Here is a 24,971-nt window from a genome sequence, read left to right on the forward strand (position 1 = left end):
GAATGCGTTTGCCAAATCAGTGGTGACACATACCATGTACCTGACGTCTTATCAATCTGTTCTGGAAGCAATAAGAGGTGCACAATAACTATGACTGGAATTACTCTTTGTTTAAGTTGACAGTAACTACAGATATTTGCCACAATCTATCCTGTCTCTGAATGGGCCAGACTAGTGAATCAAGCAGAAATGTGATAGAGCTCACCAGCCTTTCATCCTTTAGCACTATCCCACTGCACCTCTGCTAGGATGCAGGGTTGTTTTTGGTATACCCTACCAAATGAAGGCTTGGAGACAGTTTCAGAGGTTTCTGCTTGGACTCTCTAAATTTTTTTTTCAATTATATTTCCTTATTCAGGAGACACACAGAAAGAAAGGCAGAGACATAGGCAGAGGGAGAAGCAGGCTCCCTGCTGGGAGCCCTATGTGGGGCTCAATTCCCGGACTCTGGCATCAAGCTCTGAGCTAAAAAAAAAAACTCACAATTTCAACAAGAAACACTTTTAGCTACTGTAAAATCATACAGAAAAAAAAACTATTGCAAATGACATCAATCTATATTACAAAGGATTCTGAATTATACTATACAATGTTCTTCACCTTGTCCTGTCAGAGTAATTGTTTTCTACCTCACCGATCACATGCTGACATTTTTCACTATGCTTATAAATACTCTTCTTATTAAGAAGTTAAACTTTCCGCCTTGAGAAATTGTTACCACTCTTGACCAAATACTAAGATTCACCAAAAAAAAAAAAAAAAAACTTACCTTTTAGTGTAGTCAACTGCATTTATATTTGCTTCTTCTACTAAAAATGCCACCATTTTCTCTTTTTTTTCATTTATAGCAAGTAAAAGCGGTGTGAGGCCATCCTGTAGGAGTGCAAACAAAATTTATAATTTACAAAATTACATATTTGGATAATGAATCGTAAAAATTCTGAACGATCCTGTAACTTAAACATGTAACATAGAAAGTAAATAAAATTAGCCCTTTCGTTCTCAGCCCTCCATGGTTTCACCAGCTGCTCCTTCTTTTTAAAATACTGCTTTCTCACGGAGCGTGGGTGGCTCAGTTGGTCAAGCATCTGCCTTCAGCTCATCAGCTCAGGTCATGATCCCAGGGTCTCAGGATGGAGTCCCCACCTTGGGCTCCCTCTGCAGCAAAGAGTCAGCTTCTCCCTCTCCCTCTGCCCCTCCCCTCCACTCGTGCTCTCTCTCCTGCTTGCTCGCTCTCTGTCTCTCTCAAAAACATAAAGTCTTTTTAAAAACTAAAATAAAAATAATAAATAGACCTCCTCTTCCTCTTCAACAGATTACCTGCAGTCATTCCACAAACTCGCTTCAAACATTGCCTGGCTCCAAGAATCTTTGCTTCTCTCACAATATATATCATGGTATACCCTAGTTATTTTATTCCACACCATCTAAACCAAAAGCTTCTAGAGGGGAGGGGTTATTTTTTATCTCTGTATCTCCACTCTCTAAAACACAGTAGTAAATATTTAAAGTATTGTTACTGATTTTAATGGATATCTCCGGAGTAGTGTTTCTTCAATTATATTCCAAAGAACACATGATTTGCAAGAGATACTGTGCCCCAAAAGAAAGATTCAATGATCATCTATGTTTGTGAAACATTACAAAACTGCACTATACATGTAGCACAAATGAACTCCATTTACATTTGCTTATCCCCATTTGACAATTCCTTCTTTTGTAGCAAACATTAATACTTGAGAAACAAGAGTTCCCAGGGATATAGTTTTAAGAACTTTCCAATAAAGGTAAGGGTTTTCTCCAGGTTGTACAAACTTGCTGGATTCTCATCTATCAATGGTATGGGGATCCCAGATGTCAACATAAAACACTCCAGCTCCAAATGAGTCACTAAGGAGATGGACTCTGAATGAAAAGAGCTAGGTTTCAGGGCAGCTGGGTTGTGCAGGCAGTTGAGGGACGCTTGGTTTTGTCTCAGGTGTGATCTCAGGGTCGTGGGATCCAGCCCCACGTTGGATTCGGGGCTCCCCTGGCACTGAGCACCAAGTCTGTTTAAGACACTCTCTCTCCCTCTCCCCCTCCCCCACCCCCACAAGCCTGTGCATGTGTGTGCTGTCTCTCTAAAATGCATAAAGAAACCTTTTAAAAATTAAAAAGAAAAGTAAATAAATAAAAATAAAAGAAACAAGCTTCAAATGAATTTTGACCACTTAATACTAAATAATCTTTGGTTAAGGTGGGCCCACAATGAGAGGAGCACTCGGTGTTATTCTTTATGTGGGCAAATTGAACTCCAATAAAAAATTGTGGGTTTTTTTTGTTTAAAATAAAAAATAAGAACAATAAAATATTAAAAATAAATAACTAAATGAATACTCCTTGGACTTTCTCCTATTATACCATGATAAAGTTTTATCTTAACTGTTAGAAAGCTCAGTATGAGATTTTTCTCATTTTTACCCTTTTATTCAAATTCATTTCCATATAGCATACTATTAGTTTCAGAGGTAGAAGTCAGCGGTTCCTCAGTCTTATGTAACACCCAGGACTCATTCCATCATGTGCCCTCCTTAATGTCCATCACCCAGTTATCCCATCCTTCCACTCCACCCCTCCAGTGACCTTCAGTTTGGCTCCTATGATTAAGAGTCTCTTAGGCTTTGTCTCCCTCAGTCTCTCTGGTTTAAGTTTTTCTCTTCTTCCCCTTCTCCTCTGTCTTGTTTCTTAAGTTCCACATATGAATGAGATCATATGATAATTGTCTTTCTCTGACTGACTCAGGGTATTATGCTAAGTGAAATAAGTCAATGAGATTTTATTCTCAACTATACTCATTCTGAGAACCTAATGCACATCTACTTCTAAAAAAACCTGTTTGTATTCTAGTTTCTATTATCATTGCTATTTATGATTATTTATAATTTAGACTAAGTGTAAATCAGAAATAAAAATGTCATGACTTACCAATAAAAATTCTAATACTAGATGAGCACTGGGTGTTTACATGTTGGGAAACTGAGATTAAGTAAAAACTATTATTCAAAAATTCTAATACTGCTTTATACGGATTATTTTTAGTATAATAAAAGCTACTATATAAATTGCGTATTTAGGGAATAATTACAAGGAGAAAGAGAATACTGTCTGAAATATGCATAATCTATCCAAGGAGAACCAGGATTAACCTCACATGGCTTGCAGATATTCCAAAAGGTACATGACTACTGTACATATATAGAAAAAATGTTTGTGAAAAAAACGACTTTCAATTCTTAACTTAGAAAATTCATCCCGAGGCACCTGGGTGACTCAGAGGGTGAACATCATGATCCCAGGGTGCTGGGATCGAGCCCATATCAGGGTCCCCATAGAGAGCCTGCTTCCCCCTGTGCCTAGCTCTCTGCCTCTCTCTGTGTGTCTCTCATCAATTACTGAATAAAGTAATGAAAAAAATAAGGAGACAAAGAAACAGAAAATTCAACCCCAATCCTAAGAAATTAACATAAAATACAAAATATATATTACAAATTAATATGGAGTGTCTTGAAAATCTTGAAATCTTTGTCAACATATACCATAAAACAGTAATTGTAAACTCAGTGCTTATGGAGGCAAAGCAGGTGACACGAGTCAGTGAAGAACCTAGGCGGGGACACGAGCAAACTGGAGACACACGCCTCCTATAAAGGGACAGCCTCTGCACAGCATACCAAACAGCAGCATGGGCTCAAGGTACCAGAAGTGATCTGTAAGAAACGCTCAAAATCCAGAGTTCTACATGGTGCCATAATTTTAAATATTACCTCAACTGACAGTGGAAACTAAATACATCCGGGGGCCACATTTAGTCTATAGCCTACTTGTGTTTTTCTATTTGCTGTGACTGTTTCCAATGGCCGTGCGTAAAACAAATACTTGGACATCAAACCTTTCCTAAAGCATCAGGATCATGTTTTACCAACAAATTAGGCCCCACCTTCTAAGGAAAATTGCTGTGAAGACTCATTAACACCTACTGTCAGAATTTTCCAATGCTTGTTTCAACTACAATCTATTTGTATTTACTTCCCTCACATTGCTAACCGAACAGACAGGAGTTCAGAGGAATGCTGAAGCAAAGTTATTAAAACAATTACCATCTGTATTGTCACTAACTACATGCTGAATGTTTAACACAGTAGTGATTATGCACGATGCCAGGGCCCTATGAATTTGAAAGACATCCTAAGATAGTCTATCCCACAGCTTCAACTAAAAAAGAAGGTTCACGGATTTCTACTGCTGCAATTGGGAAAACCCTGCTTGTAATAATCAGAATGGTAGCAAAACATGTAAAATCTTTAAAGGGTCAGACTCTACTTATTAAAAGACTACTCATAAAGACTTCCCATCTGGGTGCTGGTGAATGACTGATAGTTGGAAGAAAAGGTAATTATTTTTCAAGCCAACAGAGATGACCAATAATTTTCATCTGTAATTCTCAAAGAGATACAGACAGATGAAAGGCTAATGTTGGAGAGAGTGGAAGGAAGTAGCCAGTATCCAACTTCAGTTAATATTTTTACATCTCTAAATTTGTATATGTATACCTACCCATTCAGTAGTTCTTAGCCAAGAGTTGTATCAGAATCTCAAAACCCTATTTCCAAATTTCTGCGTACACACGTTATTGGATTCACTCCGTCGAAATCTTCACGGGACAGTTTTGGCTTGTAAATTCTTTTAAAGTTCCCTAGTTGACTGTGATTCACCAGCACAAGTCTAGCTGAGAACTAGTACAGTACACAACCATGCCAGTCTCCTCTTTCACCTATGTGGCCAATTCTCCCTATCACTTGAGGATTCAGCCAAAAACAGAAATGAGTCACTTATCAAACCTGCATTCCATTTCCATGGCTAGAGGTAGAACAAGGACTAGTAAACTCAAAATGCAACTTGATTCCATTATTTACACACTCCTTACGTCCTTCCCATCAAGACATTCTAGATTTGAAGGAGAGTTTAGACTCGTATCTAAGTGGCTATAGCTGCAAAATACTATACTGTGTTCTTTCCTCTTCTTGTCCACTTTTTGTTTTTTTTAAGATTTCTATTTATTTATTCATGAGAGACAGAGAGAGAGAGAGAGAGAGAGAGAGAGAGAGAGAGACAGGCAGAGACACAGGCAGAGGGAGAAGCAGGCTCCACCATTCAAGGAGCGCCATGTGGGACTCGATTCGGAGACCACGGGATCATGCCCTGAGCCGAAGGCATATGCTCAATCACTGAGCCACACAGGCGTCCCTTTTCATGCCCATTCAACCACCAGTTTACTGCCAATCTGATGTCCTTAGAGTCCTCCTAGAATTGATCTCTATATAAGTTTACAACACACTCACTGGTTCGTAAGTAAGAATTACTATCCCTGAAAATTGAAGACTCCTTACCTAAACATAAACACTGAAGAAAAACAAACACAATCCAAAAACCTTGTCTTGATATTTCCCCTCACTTGCCAAATGTCTAAATCGCTCTGCATGTTCCTGACTGCTTTCTCCTTTGCCCCTCTTTTGTCCCTCTTAAGTCAAGGCTGATAAAAGATAAACTCCGACCGTGTTAATAAATCACTTTTTGATCAAATAGGAACTTCTCAACAGCAGCAAGATTTGATATTGTAAAATACACTTGTTTTCTGTTTTAAGTCAAAGCCTATTTCCAAGGCAAATTTTGCTTTCCTCTGTTGTTTGACACTAAATGAGAAAACAAACTGGGTGAGAAAACATTTTTGAAAATAAAGTTTCAGAACACATTCTGTGTTCTCAAAAATATTTGCCATAAACACATAAAAGAAACTTGCATTCTCTAATGCTTCTTTAGAGGTATCATTATTTAGGGGCAACTGAGTGGCTCAGTCCGTTGAGCATCTGACTCTTGGTCTTAACTCAGGTGATGATCAGAGTTATAAGATCCAGCGCTGCGCCAGACTCAGCGCAAAGTCTACTTCAGATTCTTACTCTCTTTTCCCTCTGCCCCCACAACATCCCCTGCTGGTACATGCTCGCTCACTTCCTCCCAAAAAATAAAATCTCACAGCTGAGTAATACTCCATTGCGGACATATACCACAGATTACTCAACAATTAGAAACAATAAATACCCACCATCTGCTTCAACATGGATGCAACTGGAGGGTATTATGCTGAGTGAAGTAAGGCAATCGGAGAAGGACAAACATTATATGGTCTCATTCATACGGGGAATAGAAAAGAGTGAAAGGGAATAAAGGGGAAAGCAGAGAAAATGAGTGGGAAATATCAGTGAGGGGGACAGAACAGGAGAGACTCCTAACTCTGGGAACCAAACAAGGGATGGTGGAAACGGAGGTGGGTGGGGGGTTGGGGTGACTGGGTGACGGGCACCAAGGGGGGGGCACTTGACGGGATGAGCACTGGGTGCTGTGCTCTTTGTTGGCAAACTGAACCCCAACTAAAAAAATTTTTAAAAAGAAAAAACTAAAAGATAAAATAAGTACATAAACCCCAGAGTGTGAGGTGAAAAAATAAATAAATAAAAAAGCTTAATTAAAAAAAGGAAGGCAGGAAGGAAGAAGTATTATGGGAAGCCTGGGGGGCTCAGTGGGTCAAGCATCTCTCTCTGGTTATGGTCACGATCCCACTCCTGACATCAAGCCCCGTGCATCAGGCTACCTGGCTCAGTGGGAAGGCCTCTTCTTCCCCTACCTCTGCCTTTCCTCCCTTCTCATGTTTGCTCTCTCTCATATAAATACAATCTTCAAAAATTAAAAGTGTTGTTATTTAAAGCAAAAGCTTAGACAGTTATTTCAAAATATTTTCATCCAGGAAATGCTTGAGCTTCCAAATATGAAAAATCGACCCTATCTATGGCACACAACAGTGTTTCTGCAAGGGCAGCGACTGAAGGCAATGCACGTCAAAGAAAGCACAGGGAGACTGGCAAGTGTGGTCATCACCAGCTCCCCATGCACACCTACCACCCCACTGAGGAACTACATAGGCTGAGCAGGAGCTACTCTCCGGAATGGGAGGCCTCACCGTGGTACATGGCTGGCAGAGTGGCTACCAGCACAAGCAGATACCACCTGTAGGATGTCATGACCTGATCCCCCTGCTCTCATCTTCTGAACATTAGGGCCTAGAGTGCCCAAGGCCTATTACAACCTGCTGCTTTCTCCTCCCATTTACATTCACCCAAGCTACTCCTCTGGGTCACGGTCTCCTACTCATCCCCAGAAGCATCCATTTCCTAAGCCCCTGCACACCTTTCGGCCTCCATCATCACCACACTCCCCTCTAGGCCTTCAATCCTTTGTGGGCTCTGAGGGCACCATCTACTCCCAGGCACAAAGGGGAAGATTTTCTTTCTGGGGTGGAAAGGTTGCTAGCAGACAAAATGTTGCCTTTCTACAGGCATTACTTTTCTCTTTCCCTGCCCCTGCCTTGTTTTTCCAGTTGTTTCCAGGATGACAGGACCTGCTGTATAAAATTCAGTGCCGATGTCTTCATATATATATGTACCTATGTATATATGTACATATACAAAGAAAACATTTGCAGCTATTTTTACTTATTTACTTATTTATTTATTTATTTATAATGTAAAATACGTTGTAAAAAAAAAGTTGACCTGTACCTTGTTTCTGATCTCCATATTGACTTTCTTTAAAAGTAGTTTCTGTGCTATTGTGACATTGTCCCCTAATGCTGCATAATGGAGAGCAGTGTTGCCCTTGATGTCTTTTAGATCAGGATTAGCACCATGTTTCAGCAGAATATCTACACATGCCTCATCTTGGGATTGTACAGCCTGTGAGAATTACAACAAGAAACAGAATGTAAATTCTGGGAACTGAAAGGAAACATGCCACAAGTTTCACCAATGAGTTATGTTTAAATGCAACAAATGTTCATTCCAAGGACTTCAATCCAATCCATCTCAGGCAGATATACCTGTCACCACGCACCTTCAGTAGAGCGGTCGTGTTTTCAACATCACGGAGGTTTAGCTGGCATTTCCGATCTACCAGGAGCTTCACCATATCTTCATGGCCATTGGCACAGGCCAAGTGGAGACAACTCCTGTGAGTGTGAAAGGGCTTGTCAGGAAATTACAGTGTACCTTTTCAAAAATTTCAAATCAATTCATAGAATTGTAAATGTTAAATACTTCTTATTCTCATGACTCCAAAACAAAGAATTAGTTTACTTCAGACTTCTCTGTCCCACCTTCTCATTACTATCTCATCATCATTTAGTAATTCTTTACATTTACTTCCACTGTTTACAATACTATGTCATATCTGTCTTCCGATTGGACCCAGACTAATATAGAGGCCAGGGAGTTGCACTCTTTGGATTTGTCTTCTAGAGGATCTACCATAGAGAGCACAGTTGAACTGCAGCTCAAAATGTAGACAGCTGCTACATTTTCATATCCACCGTAGCACTCACACCAAGGCCTTGTGTCTCTGCTAGGCTGTGTCCAGCCAATGACTTAGCACAGAAGGAATACTAAAACCAAGTCATTTCTGTCTCCCGTAGGACCCCTCTACAGGCAAGCTTCTGATGGGGACTCAAGATCAGAAAACCCCGAGGGCCTGTGCTCTGATTCTCCAACAGGGGCTTGCCCTGAGATCCATGGTACAACTTTTCCCCACCACTGACACCATGAATAGCATAGGGTCTACTGGATCCTGTGACCAAAGCAGTGAGGACTCCTAAGCACAGCCTGCACCTGCTGCACAATTCATCTGCTCTGAGACCACTGAAGTCTTGCATTCCTTAGTTTCACCAAGGTGTATGGATGAAACGAGTACTCAATGTAGGACAAGGTTTCCCAACCTTGTACCATGGACATAGTGGATTGTTGTGGAGGCCTCTCTTGGGTATGTTTACCAGCACTCCTGACATCGACCCACTAGATGCCAGCAACATCCTCAGTTGTGAGGATCGGAAATGTCTCCGGACGAATCTATTGTTAGCAGTGTCTATAGCTAATAATACTGCATTGTATACTTAAACTTTGCTAAGAGGGTAGAGCTTATGTTAAGTGTTCTTACCAATTAATTAATTAATTAATTAATTAATGAGACCAGGAAGAGACTTTGGGAGGTGATGGGTAGGACTATGGCTTTAAGGCATTGATGATTTCACAGAGGTCTATACTTATCCACAAACTCACTGAATTCGATACATTAAGTATGTACAGCTTTTGACATGTCAAAAAACAGGTCTCCAGACACTGCCAAATGCTCCCTGAGGAGCAGAATTCTTCTCCCACCACCCCACCCCCAACGCATTGAGAATTAGTGGCGTAAAATATGCTACCTCCAGAACCCAAAGAGGTCTCCCAGTTTCTGTCTTTGTGAAAAGGTATTCAAAATGTGGCAATTTTTCTTTCACTCCTGCGAGAATATCCTGGCATGCCCACTGGATGCCTCAAAACTTCACGGATATGTCAATTCATGCCGTCTTACCAAGGGCCCAAAGCGTTATAGCCTCTTACTGATCCTCATGTCAAATTAGCATGGTGTCAATATGATAGGCCAATGACATATTCTGGGGATGTTCAAATGGTCTAGCTCCATGAGTTAATAAAACGCTGAGGCAAATTAAATGAATGAACACTTTGCCTATACTCTATGAATATGAACTATTTCTGATTCACTAGCGGACTAGAAAAGAATGCGTTTGCCAAATCAGTGGTGACACATACCATGTACCTGACGTCTTATCAATCTGTTCTGGAAGCAATAAGAGGTGCACAATAACTATGACTGGAATTACTCTTTGTTTAAGTTGACAGTAACTACAGATATTTGCCACAATCTATCCTGTCTCTGAATGGGCCAGACTAGTGAATCAAGCAGAAATGTGATAGAGCTCACCAGCCTTTCATCCTTTAGCACTATCCCACTGCACCTCTGCTAGGATGCAGGGTTGTTTTTGGTATACCCTACCAAATGAAGGCTTGGAGACAGTTTCAGAGGTTTCTGCTTGGACTCTCTAAATTTTTTTTTTCAATTATATTTCCTTATTCAGGAGACACACAGAAAGAAAGGCAGAGACATAGGCAGAGGGAGAAGCAGGCTCCCTGCTGGGAGCCCTATGTGGGGCTCAATTCCCGGACTCTGGCATCAAGCTCTGAGCTAAAAAAAAAAACTCACAATTTCAACAAGAAACACTTTTAGCTACTGTAAAATCATACAGAAAAAAAAACTATTGCAAATGACATCAATCTATATTACAAAGGATTCTGAATTATACTATACAATGTTCTTCACCTTGTCCTGTCAGAGTAATTGTTTTCTACCTCACCGATCACATGCTGACATTTTTCACTATGCTTATAAATACTCTTCTTATTAAGAAGTTAAACTTTCCGCCTTGAGAAATTGTTACCACTCTTGACCAAATACTAAGATTCACCAAAAAAAAAAAAAAAAAACTTACCTTTTAGTGTAGTCAACTGCATTTATATTTGCTTCTTCTAATAAAAATGCCACCATTTTCTCTTTTTTTTCATTTACAGCAACTAGAAGCGGTGTGAGGCCATCCTGTAGGAGTGCAAACAAAATTTATAATTTACAAAATTACATATTTGGATAATGAATCGTAAAAATTCTGAACGATCCTGTAACTTAAACATGTAACATAGAAAGTAAATAAAATTAGCCCTTTCGTTCTCAGCCCTCCATGGTTTCACCAGCTGCTCCTTCTTTTTAAAATACTGCTTTCTCACGGAGCGTGGGTGGCTCAGTTGGTCAAGCATCTGCCTTCAGCTCATCAGCTCAGGTCATGATCCCAGGGTCTCAGGATGGAGTCCCACCTTGGGCTCCCTCTGCAGCAAAGAGTCAGCTTCTCCCTCTCCCTCTGCCCCTCCCCTCCACTCGTGCTCTCTCTCCTGCTTGCTCGCTCTCTGTCTCTCTCAAAAACATAAAGTCTTTTTAAAAACTAAAATAAAAATAATAAAATAGACCTCCTCTTCCTCTTCAACAGATTACCTGCAGTCATTCCACAAACTCGCTTCAAACATTGCCTGGCTCCAAGAATCTTTGCTTCTCTCACAATATATATCATGGTATACCCTAGTTATTTTATTCCACACCATCTAAACCAAAAGCTTCTAGAGGGGAGGGGTTATTTTTTATCTCTGTATCTCCACTCTCTAAAACACAGTAGTAAATATTTAAAGTATTGTTACTGATTTTAATGGATATCTCCGGAGTAGTGTTTCTTCAATTATATTCCAAAGAACACATGATTTGCAAGAGATACTGTGCCCCAAAAGAAAGATTCAATGATCATCTATGTTTGTGAAACATTACAAAACTGCACTATACATGTAGCACAAATGAACTCCATTTACATTTGCTTATCCCCATTTGACAATTCCTTCTTTTGTAGCAAACATTAATACTTGAGAAACAAGAGTTCCCAGGGATATAGTTTTAAGAACTTTCCAATAAAGGTAAGGGTTTTCTCCAGGTTGTACAAACTTGCTGGATTCTCATCTATCAATGGTATGGGGATCCCAGATGTCAACATAAAACACTCCAGCTCCAAATGAGTCACTAAGGAGATGGACTCTGAATGAAAAGAGCTAGGTTTCAGGGCAGCTGGGTTGTGCAGGCAGTTGAGGGACGCTTGGTTTTGTCTCAGGTGTGATCTCAGGGTCGTGGGATCCAGCCCCACGTTGGATTCGGGGCTCCCCTGGCACTGAGCACCAAGTCTGTTTAAGACACTCTCTCTCCCTCTCCCCCTCCCCCACCCCCACAAGCCTGTGCATGTGTGTGCTGTCTCTCTAAAATGCATAAAGAAACCTTTTAAAAATTAAAAAGAAAAGTAAATAAATAAAAATAAAAGAAACAAGCTTCAAATGAATTTTGACCACTTAATACTAAATAATCTTTGGTTAAGGTGGGCCCACAATGAGAGGAGCACTCGGTGTTATTCTTTATGTGGGCAAATTGAACTCCAATAAAAAATTGTGGGTTTTTTTTTGTTTAAAATAAAAAATAAGAACAATAAAATATTAAAAATAAATAACTAAATGAATACTCCTTGGACTTTCTCCTATTATACCATGATAAAGTTTTATCTTAACTGTTAGAAAGCTCAGTATGAGATTTTTCTCATTTTTACCCTTTTATTCAAATTCATTTCCATATAGCATACTATTAGTTTCAGAGGTAGAAGTCAGCGGTTCCTCAGTCTTATGTAACACCCAGGACTCATTCCATCATGTGCCCTCCTTAATGTCCATCACCCAGTTATCCCATCCTTCCACTCCACCCCTCCAGTGACCTTCAGTTTGGCTCCTATGATTAAGAGTCTCTTAGGCTTTGTCTCCCTCAGTCTCTCTGGTTTAAGTTTTTCTCTTCTTCCCCTTCTCCTCTGTCTTGTTTCTTAAGTTCCACATATGAATGAGATCATATGATAATTGTCTTTCTCTGACTGACTCAGGGTATTATGCTAAGTGAAATAAGTCAATGAGATTTTATTCTCAACTATACTCATTCTGAGAACCTAATGCACATCTACTTCTAAAAAAACCTGTTTGTATTCTAGTTTCTATTATCATTGCTATTTATGATTATTTATAATTTAGACTAAGTGTAAATCAGAAATAAAAATGTCATGACTTACCAATAAAAATTCTAATACTAGATGAGCACTGGGTGTTTACATGTTGGGAAACTGAGATTAAGTAAAAACTATTATTCAAAAATTCTAATACTGCTTTATACGGATTATTTTTAGTATAATAAAAGCTACTATATAAATTGCGTATTTAGGGAATAATTACAAGGAGAAAGAGAATACTGTCTGAAATATGCATAATCTATCCAAGGAGAACCAGGATTAACCTCACATGGCTTGCAGATATTCCAAAAGGTACATGACTACTGTACATATATAGAAAAAATGTTTGTGAAAAAAACGACTTTCAATTCTTAACTTAGAAAATTCATCCCGAGGCACCTGGGTGACTCAGAGGGTGAACATCATGATCCCAGGGTGCTGGGATCGAGCCCATATCAGGGTCCCCATAGAGAGCCTGCTTCCCCCTGTGCCTAGCTCTCTGCCTCTCTCTGTGTGTCTCTCATCAATTACTGAATAAAGTAATGAAAAAAATAAGGAGACAAAGAAACAGAAAATTCAACCCCAATCCTAAGAAATTAACATAAAATACAAAATATATATTACAAATTAATATGGAGTGTCTTGAAAATCTTGAAATCTTTGTCAACATATACCATAAAACAGTAATTGTAAACTCAGTGCTTATGGAGGCAAAGCAGGTGACACGAGTCAGTGAAGAACCTAGGCGGGGACACGAGCAAACTGGAGACACACGCCTCCTATAAAGGGACAGCCTCTGCACAGCATACCAAACAGCAGCATGGGCTCAAGGTACCAGAAGTGATCTGTAAGAAACGCTCAAAATCCAGAGTTCTACATGGTGCCATAATTTTAAATATTACCTCAACTGACAGTGGAAACTAAATACATCCGGGGGCCACATTTAGTCTATAGCCTACTTGTGTTTTTCTATTTGCTGTGACTGTTTCCAATGGCCGTGCGTAAAACAAATACTTGGACATCAAACCTTTCCTAAAGCATCAGGATCATGTTTTACCAACAAATTAGGCCCCACCTTCTAAGGAAAATTGCTGTGAAGACTCATTAACACCTACTGTCAGAATTTTCCAATGCTTGTTTCAACTACAATCTATTTGTATTTACTTCCCTCACATTGCTAACCGAACAGACAGGAGTTCAGAGGAATGCTGAAGCAAAGTTATTAAAACAATTACCATCTGTATTGTCACTAACTACATGCTGAATGTTTAACACAGTAGTGATTATGCACGATGCCAGGGCCCTATGAATTTGAAAGACATCCTAAGATAGTCTATCCCACAGCTTCAACTAAAAAAGAAGGTTCACGGATTTCTACTGCTGCAATTGGGAAAACCCTGCTTGTAATAATCAGAATGGTAGCAAAACATGTAAAATCTTTAAAGGGTCAGACTCTACTTATTAAAAGACTACTCATAAAGACTTCCCATCTGGGTGCTGGTGAATGACTGATAGTTGGAAGAAAAGGTAATTATTTTTCAAGCCAACAGAGATGACCAATAATTTTCATCTGTAATTCTCAAAGAGATACAGACAGATGAAAGGCTAATGTTGGAGAGAGTGGAAGGAAGTAGCCAGTATCCAACTTCAGTTAATATTTTTACATCTCTAAATTTGTATATGTATACCTACCCATTCAGTAGTTCTTAGCCAAGAGTTGTATCAGAATCTCAAAACCCTATTTCCAAATTTCTGCGTACACACGTTATTGGATTCACTCCGTCGAAATCTTCACGGGACAGTTTTGGCTTGTAAATTCTTTTAAAGTTCCCTAGTTGACTGTGATTCACCAGCACAAGTCTAGCTGAGAACTAGTACAGTACACAACCATGCCAGTCTCCTCTTTCACCTATGTGGCCAATTCTCCCTATCACTTGAGGATTCAGCCAAAAACAGAAATGAGTCACTTATCAAACCTGCATTCCATTTCCATGGCTAGAGGTAGAACAAGGACTAGTAAACTCAAAATGCAACTTGATTCCATTATTTACACACTCCTTACGTCCTTCCCATCAAGACATTCTAGATTTGCAAGCAGAGTTTAGATTCGTATCTAAGTGGCTATAGCTGCAAAATACTATACTGTTTTTTTCCTCTTCTTGTCCCCTTTTTGTTTTTTTTTAAGATTTCTATTGATTTATTTTCATGAGAGATGAGAGAGAGAGAGAGAGGGAGAGAGAGAGAGAGACAGGCAGAGACACAGGCAGAGGGAGAAGCAGGCTCCTCCATTCAAGGAGCGCCATGTGGGACTCGATTCGGGAGACCACGGGATCATGCCCTGAGCCGAAGGCATATGCTCAATCACTGAGCCACACAGGCGTCCCTTTTCGTGCCCATTCAACCACCTGTTTACTGCCAATCTGATGTCCTTAGAGTCCTCCTAGAATTGATCTCTATATAAGTTTACAACACACTCACTGGTTCGTAAAGTAAGAATTATTATCCCTGAAAATTGAAGACTCCTTACCTAAACATAAACACTGAAGAAAAACAAACACAATCCAAAAACCTTGTCTTGATATTTCCCCTCACTTGCCAAATGTCTAAATCGCTCTGCATGTTCCTGACTGCTTTCTCCTTTGCCCCTCTTTTGTCCCTCTTAACTCAAGGCTGATAAAAGACAAACTCCGACCGTGTTAATAAATCACTTTTTGATCAAATAGGAACTTCTCAACAGCAGCAAGATTTGATATTGTAAAATACACTTGTTTTGTGTTTTAAGACAAAGCCTATTTCCAAGGCAAATTTTGCTTTCCTCTGTTGTTTGACACTAAATAAGAAAACAAACTGGGTGAGAAAACATTTTTGAAAATAAAGTTTCAAAACACATTCTGTGTTCTCAAAAATATTTGCCATAAATACATAAAAGAAACCTGTATTCTCTAATGCTTCTTTAGAGGTATCATTATTTAGGGGCAACTGAGTGGCTCAGTCCGTTGAGCATCTGACTCTTGGTCTTAACTCAGGTGATGATCAGAGTTATAAGATCCAGCGCTGCGCCAGGCTCAGCGCAAAGTCTACTTCAGATTCTTACTTTGTTTTCCCTCTGCCCCCACAACACCCCCTGCTTGTACATGCTTGCTCACTTCCTCAAAAATAAACAAAATCTCACGGCTGAGTAATATTCCATTGCGGACATATACCACAGATTACTCAACAATTAGAAACAAAAATACCCACCATCTGCTTCAACATGGATGCAACTGGAGGGTATTATGCTGAGTGAAGTAAGGCAATCGGAGAAGGACAAACATTATATGGTCTCATTCACATGGGGAATAGAAAAGAGTGAAAGGGAATAAAGGGGAAAGCAGAGAAAACGAGTGGGAAATATCAGTGAGGGGGACAGAACATGAGAGTCACCTAACTCTGGGAACCAAACAAGGGATGGTGGAAAGGGAGGTGGGTGGGGGGTTGGAGTGACTGGGTGACTGGCTCCAAGGGGGGGGGGGGGCACTTGACGGGATGAGCACTGGGTACTGTGCTCTGTTGGCAAACTGAACTCCAACTAAAAAAATTTTTAAAAAGAAAAAACTAAAAGATAAAATAAGTACATAAACCCCAGAGTGTGAGGTGAAAAAATAAATAAATAAAAAAGCTTAATTAAAAAAAGGAAGGCAGGAAGGAAGAAGTAATATGGTAAGCCTGGGGGGCTCAGTGGGTCAAGCATCTCTCTCTGGTTATGGTCACGATCCCACTCCTGACATCAAGCCCCGTGCATCAGGCTACCTGGCTCAGTGGGAAGGCCTCTTCTTCCCCTACCTCTGCCTTTCCTCCCTTCTCATGTTTGCTCTCTCTCATATAAATACAATCTTCAAAAATTAAAAGTGTTGTTATTTAAAGCAGAAGCTTAGACAGTTATTTCAAAATATTTTCATCCAGGAAATGCTTGAGCTTCCAAATATGAAAAATCGACCCTATCTATGGCACACAACAGTGTTTCTGCAAGGGCAGCGACTGAAGGTAATACACGTCAAAGAAAGCACAGGGAGACTGGCAAGTGTGGTCATCACCAGCTCCCCATGCACACCTACCACCCCACTGAGGAACTACACAGGCTGAGCAGGAGCTACTCTCCGGAATGGAAGGCCTCACCGTGGTACATGGCTGGCAGAGTGGCTACCAGCACAAGCAGATACCACCTGTAGGATGTCATGACCTGATCCCCCTGCTCTCATCTTCTGAACATTAGGGCCTAGAGGGCCCAAGGCCTATTACAACCTGCTGCTTTCTCCTCCCATTTACATTCACCCAAGCTACTCCTCTGGGTCACGGTCTCCTACTCATCCCCAGAAGCATCCATTTCCTAAGCCCCTGCACACCTTTCGGCCTCCATCAACACCACACTCCCCTCTAGGCCTTCAATCCTTTGTGGGCTCTGAGGGCACCATCTACGCCCAGGCACTAAGGGGAAGATTTTCTTTCTGGGGTGGAAGGGTAGCTAGCAGACAGAATGTTGCCTTTCTTTATGCATTACTTTTCTCTTTCCCTCCCCCTGCCTTGGTTTAGGAGTTGTTTCCATGATGACAGGACCTGCTGTATAAAATTCAATGTCGATGTCTTCATATATATATATGTACCTATGTACAAATATATGTACATATACATGTAAAAAAACGATTTGCAGCTATATTTATTTATTTATTTTCTTACTTAGTTATTTATTTATAATGTCAAATACGTTGTAAAAAAAGTTGACCTGTACCTTGTTTTTGGCCTCTATCTCTCCTTTGTTAAAAAGCAGCTTCTGTGCTATTAAGATATTCCCCTCAAAGGCCGCATAATGGAGAGCGGTGTTTCCCTTGAAGTCCTTAGCATTTGGATCAGCACCTTTTTTGAGCAGAATATCTACACATGCCTCTTTTTGGCACTGGACAGCCTGTCAGCATTACAACAAGAAACAGAATGTAAATTCTGAGAACTTAAGGAAACATGCCACAAGTTTCACCAATGAGTTATGTTTAAATGCAACAAATGTTCATTCCAAGGACTTCAATCCAATCCATCTCAGGCAGACATAGCTCTGACCACCCACCTTCACTAGAGCTGTCCTGTTTTCTCCATCACGGAGGTTGACATCGCATTTCCAAGCGAGCAGGTACTTCACCACATCTACACGGCCAATGGCACAGGCCAAGTGGAGAGCAGTCCTGTGAGCATGAAAGGACTTGTCAGGAAATTACAGTGTACCTTTCCAAAAATTGCAAATTAATTCATGGAATTGTAAATGTTAAATACTATGTTATTCTCATGACTCCAAAACAAAGAATTAGTTTACTTTGGAAGAAAGTACAATATTTATTAGTGATTCTTCACCGCTCTATTAAAAGAGCAGCCTGTTTAGGAAGAGCATGACCTCAGGAGGCAGCTCAACCTGGGTTTCATTCCTACTTAACTCTGTTGCTTCACTGTGACCACTTAGCCTTATCGCAATTTCCTCATCCACAAAATGGGCATAAAAATAGTTATCGCAGGTCGCCTGTCTGGCTCACTCTGAAGAGCATGTCACTCGATCTCGGGAGCCAGGGGTTCGAGACCCCTGTTGGTTATAGAGGTTACGAAACAATAGTAATAATAAATAAAATAAAAGGTAGTTATCTCACAAGACCTCTTGTCGTGATCTTTAAATGAGGATCCATGCAAAGTGTTTAGAATACTAGTTCCTAGCACAAATATTATTATAACTATTACTACAACTTACAAAGACCCACTACAATTAGGTAAAATGATCCAATTATGCCTACTTTGCAGCTACGTTTAAGGATGAGCAAGAATACTCTATTTCAATGATTCCAAGATGCTCATTTTGTCACCTTTTAATATCTCTGACATCGGAATCCAATTTCTAATTCAAAATGTCTAAAACAAACCAAAACAAAAACACAAAATGTCTTAAAACTCTAACTGGCATGATTTTTAAACATTTCTTCTTGGTACATAAATAGTGGGGCATCATACAATCTACGGTGTGCCTTAAGTGAAATAATGACATATACAACAGGTCTGTTGCACTTCTAGTCCTATGCTTGGAATTACATTGTTCAAGAACTAAAATAATTTTCAGTAGTTGAAAGCATTTTGAGAAAGGAATAAAAGAACAAAAGAATTTTTTTAAAGCAACCCTTACTTTGATTTTCAAGGAAATTTAAGCCAAAAGAAACTCAGGATTCAAATAAACAGGGAGAGCTCTTTTATTTTTTGGGGGGTCGTGGGAAGCTCATTTTATTAATCATTTTAATTAATAGAAAATGTTTAGATTCATATAAATCAAGTATTTCCAATTACCAATATTAGTATTTAATATTATTGAAATGTCAAAAGGGCAGGTAAAGGTAATCTTTTACAATTTCTGATTCAGAAATCTTTTTTTGACAGGAAGTTCCAAGGAAAAGCTTCACGTGAGATTAAGTCCTAATACTTCCATTTAAAATTTCTCACCTAGGGGCACACGGGTGGCTCAGTTGATTAGGTGTCCAACTTTTGGTTTTAGCTCAGGATGATCTCAAGGTCATTAAGACAGAGGCCCACATTAGGCTCCATGCTCAGGGTGGATTTTTCTTGAGATCCACGCTTTCTTTCTGTTCCTCCCCTCTCCCATGACCCTCTCTCTCTCTCTCTCTTTTTAGAATAAATACATCTTTTATCATTTGCAAAATAAAATAAAATCTCTCATCTTAGGAGTGCCTGGCTGGCTCAGTCCGTAGAGCATGTGTCCTTAAATGTCCAGCCCCATGTTGGGTAGAGAGATTACTTACAAATGAAAGCCTTAAAATCTAAATACATAAAATTTCTCATCTTGCTCTAACTGGGCAACATGGAGTCTTTATTTTTTTATTTTTATTTTTTTAATTTTTTTTTAAGATTTTATTTATTTATTCATAGAGACAGAGAGAGGGAGAGGCAGAGACACAGGCAGAGGAAGAAGCAGGCATCATACAGAGAGCCTGACGTGGGACTCGATCCAGGGTCTCCAGGATCACGCCCTGCTCTGCAGGCGGCGCTAAACCGCTGCGCCACTAGGGCTGCCCGTCTTTATTTTTTAAGATTTATTTATTCATGAGAGACACAGAGAGAAAGCAGAGACATAGGGAGAAGCAGGTGCCTCACGGAGAGCCCAATGTGGGACTCGATCCCAGAACTCTGGGATCACGCCCTGAGCCAAAGACAGATGCTCAACCACTGAGTCACCCAGGAGTCCTTGAAGTCTTTTTAAAATTGAAAAGATCCTGAGTATACTATGTCTGCTACATAACCTGCGTTCAGGTTTGTCTGAGAAATAAATGGACTGAAAGAATACATAAATTCATTAGGAGAATATAATAGTGAAAGGGAATAGAAGGGAAGGGAAAAGAAATGGGTAGGAAATATCAGAAAAAGAGACAGAACATGAAGACTCCTAACTCTGGGAAACGAACTAGGGGTGGTGGAAGGGGAGGTGGGCAGGGGGTGGGGGTGAATGGGTGACCGGCACTGAGGGGGGCACTTGACGGGATGAGTACTGGGTGTTATTCTGTATGTTGGCAAATTGAACACCAATAAAAAAATAAGTTTATTATTAAAAAATTCATTTGGAGAGTTCTATAGTTTTTAAAGATTTATCTATTTCTTGGAAAAAGAGAGAATGCATGAGTGCGGTGAAGGGCAGAGGGAGAGGGAGACAATCTCAAGCAGCCTCCCCATTGAACGTGGAGCCCGGCGGGGGGCTCAACCCCACAATCCTAAGATCATGACCAGAGCCAAAATCAAGAGTCTAATGCTCAACAAACAGCCACCAAGGCACCAGGAAAGTTCAATATTTTTAAAGAAAACTTTTGTGAAGTAAACTAATACTTTTGAAAGAGCAAGAACATTTATATTTGCTATTTTTAAATTTTTTTTCAGAAGAGATACAACAAAAAATTCTATAAGGTTTTGAAATACCATTTATATCTTTTATTTTTTATTTTCATAAGGATTTAACCAAAATAAAATTATTAACCATTTACTTATTACATGTTATAGAGCTGCACATAATAAAACCATATGTATAGGTCATCCCCCATGGCACAGCAGTTTAGGGCCACCTGCAGCCCGGGGTGTGATCCTGAGATCCAGGATTGAGTCCCACGTCGGGCTCCCTGTAATGGAGCCTGCTTCTCCCTCTGCCTGTGTCTCTGCCTCTCTCTCTCTCTCTGTGTCTCATGAATAAATAATATTTAAAAATAAATAAATAAAATAAAACCATATGTATATATTTAATGTATGCATAATACAACCTACAACACAGATAAAAATATTCCCCTTAGTTCTGAAGAGGCTAAAAGTTGTCAGAAAATACCAATCCCCACCCATCAATTTTTTTTAAATAGAAAGAGGGGCACTTAGGTGACTCAATCAGTTAGGCATCTGCCTTCTGCTCCAGTCATGGAATGGGGGTCCTGGGATCGAGCCCTACATCATCAGGCTCCCTGCTCCACGGGTTTCTGCTTGTCCCCCTGCCCCTCCCTGCTGCTTGTTTGCCTGGTCTCTCTCTCAAATGAATCGATAAAATCTCTTTAAAGTAAATAAGTAGAAACTATTTTTTGTCTACACAAGATTCATATTCTTGTTCTCCCGGATTAGTTCATTGATAATAAACCTTTCTTAGAATTTTTATATATCTTTCCTATAGAAATCACAGATTTTAAGAAAATGAAAAATCCACTTAGAATCCAAATGTTTGAAGATAACTAATTTTATATTTGCACATCTTTTTGACTAACTCAAAACCATTGTCTGCTTATGTGTTTGTATCATAAAAACAATTTTTCTCTCATTTAATGATCCAAAGTACAGCTTTGCATGTTAATGTGTATCAATTATCTCTGCCACATTCAGTGGTCACATAGTAGTCCAGCCTATGGATACACTGCCATTTACGTATACAGGCCATTAAGTGACTCCTTAATACACTGCTATTGTAAATAGTGCTGAGAATAGCATATTGTATATTATTTATTTCTAATTGTTTCCTAAATATACTTTACATCAATAAGCTTCATGGCTCAAGGAAATACTTATTTTTCAATGTGGTACTTAACCACCAAACTATCTGAAAAGTCCAAAACAACTTAGATTTTAAGCAGTAGTATAAGTAACATCATTCCTTATCTTCACAAAGCTTGATATGGAAAATGGGATTTTATGCCTCTTTTTAAAAAATATTTTATTTGAAATTAAGAACACCAGCAGAGGGGAGGGGGAAAGAGAAAAGCAGACTCCCCACTGAGCAGGGAGCCTCACCGGGGGCTAAGTCCCAGGACCCAGAGATCATGACCCTGAGAGGTCAAAAGAGGCCAACTGACTCAGCCATCCAGGGGCACCTATCTCATTCCTTTAATAACTTCCCTGTAAAACGAAGATGTTCTTTTTCTCCTAAACATATGTTGTAAATATTTTGCAAGTACATTCTCTTTTATTTTGTTAATATTACTTTCTGATTCAGAGGTGTTTATGTGGCTGAATCAACCTCCAGAATTTTTGGTTTTTTTAAATATTTTTTATTTATTTATGATACTCACAGATAGAGAGAGAGGCAGAGACATAGGCAGAGGGAGAAGCAGGCTCCATGCCCCGGGAGCCCGATGTGGGATTCGATCCCAGGTCTCCAGGATCGCGCCCCAGGCCAAAGGCAGGCACCAAACCGCTGCGCCACCCAGGGATCCCAGAATTTTTGCTTTTAATGTCATGAGCCCCTCTACTGCCCGCCCCGCCTCCTCCTGCCCGCCTCAAAAGCCCTGCTACCTGTTCTTCCTGTCCCTTTCATTTATATCACATAAATCAAAAAGCAGAAACTGCTCTACGTCCTGCAATTTTCTTGGATCATCAGCGACCACAGCTCTGTGGATTTTCCTGAGATCTTGATACTTGATGTGGTATCCGGGGCCGGGGCTGTGGAAGCTGGAAACAATCATAGGCGGTGAGCGGTCGCTCAGAGGCCTGAGGTTGGAGCCAAAGCGCAGCAGGCCCCACCCATTCCGCGCTGTAGATCTCTTTTTCATAACGAAGCCGAGGCTTCGGTGACACAGGTTTCACCGCCTCTAGTGCGATACACTCCCGCGCCAGCAATAAGGCAAGTGGGCCTCGCCTCAATGTCTCAGGGACTAAGCCCAACGACTTAGAATCTTCCTACGCAGAACCAGTGTAACCTAGCAACACTGCTAAATGCGAATGCGCCTGCGCACCTCAGAAGCTGGCATCCCTGCGCATGCGCACAGAGGGCAGTGGCCAAGGGTGCCCAAAGCATATGTGCGAGGAGGCCCAAGCCTCTCAAATCTCTGAGATCCCCTGAGAGTGGGGCTGGCTTCCCTTCAGAAGTTGGTCGGATGGCTGAGCATTTGCGGACATTTGCAAAAGCCTCCAGGGTGTGGAAATGTAGTCTTCTGGGCCCATGAGTGGCTCAGTGGTTGAGCATCTTGCCTTTGGTTTCGGTCATGATCCCGGGGTCCTAGGATCAAGTCTTGCATCGCACACCCCACAGGGAGCCTGCTTCTCCCTCTGCCTATGTCTCTGCCTCTCTCTGTATGTCTCATTTGAAAATAAATATAATCTTGAAAAAAAATGTATCTCAAAGTAACTTCAAAGAACTGAGAAGGACTAATTCTAACTATAAGAAGTGATTAAAGGGATCCCTGGGTGGCACAGCGGTTTAGCGCCTGCCTTTGGCCCAGGGCACGATCCTGGAGACACGGGATAGAATCCCACGTCGGGCTCCCGGTGCATGGGGCCTGCTTCTCCCTTTGCCTGTGTCTCTGCCTCTCTGTGTGTGTGTGACTATCATAAATAAATTTTTTAAAAAATTTTTTTAAAAATGAGACTATAGGAGGCGGGGCAAGATGGTAGAAGAGTAGGGTCCCCAAGTCACCTGTCCCCACCAAATTACCTAGATAACCTTCAAGTCATCCTGAAAATATACAAATTCAGCCTGAGATTTAAAGAATGCTACAGTGAGAAGAGTTCACGCTTCTATCAAGGCAGGAAGATGGGGGGAAAGGGGAAAAAATTAATAAAGAAACAAAAGGCATCCAAGAGGGAGGGGCCCGTGAGGAGCCGGGTTAAGGCCGGGGCGAGTGCCCCCAGGACAAGAAAGCCCCGTCCGGGAGAAGTAGAAGCTTCGCCAATCTTCCCGGGAGGAAAGGCACTCGCAGGGAGTTCAAGCAGGACCCCAGGAGGGCGGGGGTGCCCTCAGGCTCCCTGGGACACTAACAGACACCTGCGCCCTGGGGAGAGTACACGGAGCTCACTAAAGGGCTGCAGCGCACCTGGCTGGACCCGGGAGCAGCTCTGAGGGGCTCAGGCGGAGGCTCCATGCAGAGGGAGCTGCGCGGCCCAGGAGCACTAATTCAACAGCGCAGGCCCGGGAGCACAGGGCGCTGGGGACACAGCCCAGGATCCGGCCTCCCCCCTGGGACAGGCAGAGTAAAAAAGGGCCCAGGACAGTGAGGAGGCTCCTGTCCCAAGCAGAGCAGATCAGCGGCCCCGCCCCCGGGGCGTCCAGGCCCCTGACAACTGAAAGCTCCTTAGTTACTGCGGGAGCTGACTCTAGGGTTCCAGAGCTGGCCACGGACACTGTGGTTGTTCCTCCCTGGGCCTCACGGGGTAAACAACCCCCACTGAGCCTCACAGTGCCCTCACCAGATAAACAGGATAAACATCACTCACTGAGCCCGGCACCAGGCAGGGGGCTGAGCAGCTCCCCCAAGTGCCCACACCTGAAAATCAGCACAAAAGGCCCCTCCCCCAGAAGAATTGATATCAATTAATAACTAAATTAATAACCATATTTAAGACATACTTAGATAATACACTTATACTTGACTTCAATCTAGCGCTTTCTACATTCGATAGGTCTTCTTTTTTTTATTTTTTATTTATTTATGATAGTCACAGAGAGAGAGAGAGGCAGAGACACAGGCAGAGGGAGAAGCAGGTTCCATGCACCGGGAGCCCGACGTGGGATTCGATCCCGGGTCTCCAGGATCGCGCCCTGGGCCAAAGGCAGGCACCAAACTGCTGCGCCACCCAGGGATCCCTCGATAGGTCTTCTAAACACAACATAAAAATCTCCAAAGAAACGAGAGCTTTAAATGATACACTGGACCAGATGGATTTCACACATATCTACAGAACTTTACATCCAGACGCAAGTGAATACACATTCTTCTCAAGTGCACATGGAACTTTCTCCAGAATAGACCACATACTGGGTCTCAACCAATACCAAAAGATTAGGATCGTCCCCTGCATATTCTCAGGCCATAATGCCTTAAAATTAGAACTAAATGACAACAAG

General features: G+C 41.1%; 1 protein-coding gene across 1 annotated transcript; it reads right to left on the reverse strand.

Moving 5' to 3' along the window:
• Positions 1-370: 370 nt before the first annotated feature.
• LOC119875637 (ankyrin repeat domain-containing protein 7-like) lies at positions 371-23,175 on the reverse strand. Its single transcript, XM_038589280.1, has 8 exons — positions 22,424-23,175; positions 17,697-17,811; positions 17,367-17,540; positions 10,469-10,572; positions 7,981-8,095; positions 7,650-7,823; positions 770-873; positions 371-465 (listed from the first exon to the last, which is right to left on the reverse strand). Exons 1-8 carry the CDS (start codon positions 22,678-22,680, stop codon positions 423-425), a joined length of 1,086 nt encoding a protein of 361 aa, XP_038445208.1. The 5' UTR covers positions 22,681-23,175; the 3' UTR covers positions 371-422.
• Between the last annotated feature and the right edge of the window lie 1,796 nt (positions 23,176-24,971).

This window comes from Canis lupus, unplaced genomic scaffold, assembly GCF_011100685.1.
Source record: "Canis lupus familiaris isolate Mischka breed German Shepherd unplaced genomic scaffold, alternate assembly UU_Cfam_GSD_1.0 chrUn_S1835H2032, whole genome shotgun sequence".
NCBI classification, from domain to species: Eukaryota; Metazoa; Chordata; class Mammalia; order Carnivora; family Canidae; genus Canis; species Canis lupus.

What these genes read in the sequence shown, in the direction of transcription:
- LOC119875637 (XM_038589280.1), bottom strand. Translation starts at nt 22,680, where the DNA reads ATGAAAAAGAGATCTACAGCGCGGAATGGGTGGGGCCTGCTGCGCTTT. An exon ending in GAAAGGGACAGGAAGAACAG is followed by an intron (nt 17,812 to 22,423) that starts GTAGCAGGGCTT and finishes TCATGCTCACAG; the next exon opens with GACTGCTCTCCACTTGGCCT. An exon ending in GCAGTTGACTACACTAAAAG is followed by an intron (nt 8,096 to 10,468) that starts GTAAGTTTTTTT and finishes TCACACTCACAG; the next exon opens with GAGTTGTCTCCACTTGGCCT.